Here is a 4611-nt window from a genome sequence, read left to right on the forward strand (position 1 = left end):
AAAAAAAATCAAACTCTTTTAATTTTTTATTTAAAAAAATCAAAAAATCAATTTTTTTTTCTTTTTCATTTTTATTATTGTTTTACATTCTTTAAATCAACCTTGTTATAGTAAAAATAATTTTGGATTATGTCAACTCTTTGGTGAAATCTAAAAATATTATTTTTACTTGCAATAATTAAAGAAAACTAAACTCTTTTAGCTTTCTTTAAAAATTACATTTAGAATATTCATTTAAACAATTTATTTTTATTTTATTTATCATTTTTATAATTTATTTTTTAGCAAAAATTATTTTTTTAAATTATCCCACCTCTTTGATGAAATTTAAACAATATTTTTGCTTGTAATAAAATTTTATTTTCTTTAAAAAGTTAGTATTAATTTTTTTTGCATACTATATTTTTAGGTCTTTATTTTATTTCAGTTTTATTTTTATTCTATTTATTTATTTGTTTCTAAAAAAAATTATTACTAGTAATAATATAAAATAACAATAATAATAATAACAATAATATTATATAAAAAAATAACATAAAATAAATCAAAATCAAAACATAAAATAAAAAGAAAAAGAAAAGAAAAAACCTGCAAAAAGGGTCAAGTTGACATGCGTGTCGGCACATGGATCTTACACAGGTCAGGTTTGGTTTAGACGCCCAAAACGACGTCGTTTTGGGGTGCCTATAAATAGGCCAAAATCAGTTTTTTTTTCTTATTTTCTTCTTTCCCCTTTCTCTCTCTAAAACCCAGTACCATTCGTCGGCCTCGATGACTGAAAACTTCAACCGATATGGAAAAATTCAAAAGTTTCCAGATTCCAACGATGAACCTAGATTTTCGTCGTCAAAAAATTCAAATGATCGTTGAAAATTTTAAAATTTTTCAGATTCCGTTGACCTAAAACTTTTTCAAAAAAAATCCCAAAAATTTCCAAATTAATCCTATTTGTTTTCTAAACACCTTCTCAAAACTAGATTTTTCAAAAAAAAAACTCAAACTAGCTAGATCGAGAATTTCATTCTTGGGAAATTTGTTTTTTGTGTTTGCTGTTGGTTTTTTTTTTATTATTGTGTGTGTTCCCCTGATTGTTCCCTCTTGTTCTTCTTGTTTTGTTTCACAGAAATTAGCTTTATTTATAGAGCTTTTAGGATTTCAAATCTCAAATCTACTTGGATATTTTTCGTGAAAAATTTGGAGGTTTATCTGGTAACTTTTTTTGTACATCAGATTTCATGGTGCCAAGTTAGGCAGTGTTGAGGAAAAGAATGTCACTCTGACAGCTTGATTTCAACTGCTAGAATTGAAATCAAAGATTTTTTTTTTACATTTTTTTCTTTTTTTTTAAGATTAATATTAATATTAATATTAATATTAAACTATAAAAAAATTAGTTAGTCAAAATTGATGTCTACAGACATCATAGGCATTAGATATTCTATAATAGTAATGGATTCAAATTTTGTTTTTACATCTACTTATAATATATATATATATATATATATATATAATTATTAACAAATTTATAAGTTATAACAATAAAAAAAATTCAAAAAAATTTTTCTTTTAATTTTTTATTTCTCAATCTTTAGAATGTTCAAAAAAAAAATTTTTTTCTTCAAATTTTATTATTTTTCAATTTTTGGAGAACACATTTCCACAAGGGTGAATCCGTCCGCCAATGTCCTATAGAGTTGGACCCCAAGAGGCTTAAAAAAAGTGAAGCAAGGAAAATAGAGTAGTGAATATTCGGTTTATTAAAGGTCAATGTCTAAGAGCATATGAACATGAATTATGAGTTGGAGAAAGTAGAAGCATTTACTCTCCACATGTACATTTAACCAACCAATTGTATGGTTGTATGTGTTGGTTATATGTCTAAGATGAGAATGCTATATATTTAAAAATAATAGAAAAATAAAAAATTAATTAAGGGATCGATTTATCATAATTTTAAAATAAAAAAAGTATTTGATAATTTTCTTTAAATCATAGGTTGTAAACCGTAAAATCATCTCCTCAAATTTTTTGCTTTGCAGTTAACTTCAACTGTTGTCAAAAGCAACTTTTGAACCAAATCACACCGTGTTTAGCACTGCATTGACGGCCAAAAAACTTCGTTTTACTAATCAAAACAAGCTTTTAATTGAATTAGGTTTAAGCTCCTTTGTCTCTCATAATTAAATAATATTCTACTACACAAAATAAATAAAGTTATGCTACAAGCTCTGCCCTCCTACGGAGGCCAATAGAGAGACGCCAAGCATCAATAAGTGCATCAGGTAACAAGCGCACGAAACACCATTGAATGAAGTGAGACCAATAGGGCGTGCACCGTGGTTCGTACCCTATCTGGCGGATCCCCGCTTCCGCATATTGTTCCGGCGATGGCACGAACAAGGATGATTTTTCAATTAATGCTACTTTGGATGCTAAATTTGTTGCCACGTATAGCGGCACCTGCGCAAAACAGCATCTCTCCATGTGGTAAACGAATTTATTTACGTTTGCTGGAAGATGAAGATGAAGATGAAATTTGTATTTGATGCATGGTCATCTCATTAATTAATTATTAATTAATTGATAAGAGTTTAAAAAGTTAAAACTTTCGGAATTTCTTAAAATAATTATTTTAAGTTGAGTTTGGTAAGATGTTAGATTTTAAATTTTTAAAAATTTTATTAATCACCAATGAAAATATCCAATGTGATTTGATGCTCATGTACAAAATGTTACACATGCACATTATTAAAAAAATTCATAAGTCACAAATCAAATTAAATTTGATTTAATTTTTAAAATTTTATCGAAACTTGATCTTTCTGCTAATTTAAAATTGGTCATCATTTGAAATAACATTAAAATAATAAAGTTATTTTATAGTAATACAAATATATTATTAATTAATATAATAATATAATCATGTTGAATTGGATTCAAACCTTAAATTCATGTTTAAATCTAGAAGATCGATGAACAGTACCTCTAATTAAAGATATACCTCTGTTATTTAGCAAAATTTAGCCAGTAATTAGATTGTAAAAGAGTGACATACTCATACCTGGCATTGAACGTCAATCCCATATAGCTTGTATTCCACATAAAGAGATCTCGATAATTGATCAATATAGCTGCATATCATAGAATATGACAAGGAGACATATATATATATATGTATGTATATATGTATGTATATATTAGTAAATTGAAGATATCAGTACAAAATTTTCAGAATTAAACAATCAATTTTCTCTAAGTTTTACAATGGAAGCTTTTGACAACATGCATGTTTGGGCTTCACTAAAGTATAAAATGGCTAGCCATCACTGGTCCCACATGTGAATAAGATGACTATAGCGAAATTGGGAAGTTCTTTTTTACTAACTTAATTTGATTTTTTGACTAGCTTAACCCTTCATATATATCATCCATGCTGGTCCTGGATGCATTGGCCAAAAATTCTTCACCAATCTTTTTGCACTTAAAATGATTTTATTCTATGAATATCTACACTTAAAAAGCTCTAAACACCTAATTTGCAGGAAAACAAATAATTTGAAGCTTTACTGATTTTTTTTAGCAATGAAACAGGGATTGCCAATTTGCCAAATAATACAGTTTTTTTTTCTTGATTTATTGAAAAAAGGAAGAAAGATGAAAACCAACTAAGAATATGAAAATTTGATAATAAGCTTACGCTTTTGTAGCAGCATAGATCGTGTAGAGAGGATGTGAAGGCACAACAATGGAAGCTCCAGACCCAATATTGACAATCGCACCACGCTTCCTGTTTAGCATTCCAGGTAGCACAGCTCTGGTAACCCAAGTCGTCCCCTCCAAATTCACCCTAACAATTTCCTTCCACACTTGCTCATCCACCTCATGGAAATACATGGCTACCGGGTACGTTATCCCCACATTGTTGATCAACACACCAACTTCCACCTCTTCCACTGCCTCTTTTATCAACCTGACACCGGTTGAGACATCGCTGGAGAAATCATGACCCACAACCTTGATCTTGATATGGGGACATTCTGCTTGGATTTCAGTCGAAACTGTTTTCAGCTTGTTTGAGTTTCTACTGACTAGAATTAAGTTAAGGCCTTGGCGGGCTAGTTGGCATGCAAAGGCTTTCCCTATGCCATCAGTGGCTCCAGTGACGAGCGCCCATGAGCCGTACTTGTTGAGGTTCATGGGGGCTCTGAAAAATGTGGTGAACACCCATTTGAGAAGGGAGATGGTGTGATTGAGGACGGAGAGGAAACCTAAAAATGAAAGAAGAAGCAACCAGGTGGGTTGCATTTTCAGATGGTTGATGCAATTGCTGTTAGCAAGATAGAGCTTGACTGAGTTAAAGATACGATTGAACTTGATTTAGTTAAAATCTAGTTCGTTAATTGACCGAAGAGTAGAGAATAAATGCGGTGATGAGTGAGATGACAGCTGAAGAGTAATTTGTGGTTTCATGCAATTGCGAGTCATTTGTCAGGTTGAAAACTACTTATGCAGGGAGGCTTTTATGACTTTTCATTTTATAGTAGTTGTCACAATATTTTTTTTTTTTGGAGGATAGTGGTTACATTTCCAATGCATCACATTGATCATGTT

The 4611-nt window shown here is 30.1% G+C and overlaps 1 protein-coding gene across 1 annotated transcript; it reads right to left on the reverse strand.

Moving 5' to 3' along the window:
• Positions 1-2124: 2124 nt before the first annotated feature.
• On the reverse strand, positions 2125-4358 carry LOC111317460 (very-long-chain 3-oxoacyl-CoA reductase-like protein At1g24470). The gene is made up of 3 exons (XM_022919882.2): positions 3698-4358; positions 3062-3131; positions 2125-2460 (listed from the first exon to the last, which is right to left on the reverse strand). The coding sequence occupies exons 1-3, from the start codon at positions 4303-4305 to the stop codon at positions 2215-2217; spliced, it is 924 nt and encodes a 307-aa protein (XP_022775617.2). The 5' UTR covers positions 4306-4358; the 3' UTR covers positions 2125-2214.
• Between the last annotated feature and the right edge of the window lie 253 nt (positions 4359-4611).

Source organism: Durio zibethinus, chromosome 2 (genome assembly GCF_047325235.1).
Source record: "Durio zibethinus cultivar Kanyao isolate XHJ-2024 chromosome 2, ASM4732523v1, whole genome shotgun sequence".
In the NCBI taxonomy this organism is placed as follows: domain Eukaryota; kingdom Viridiplantae; phylum Streptophyta; class Magnoliopsida; order Malvales; family Malvaceae; genus Durio; species Durio zibethinus.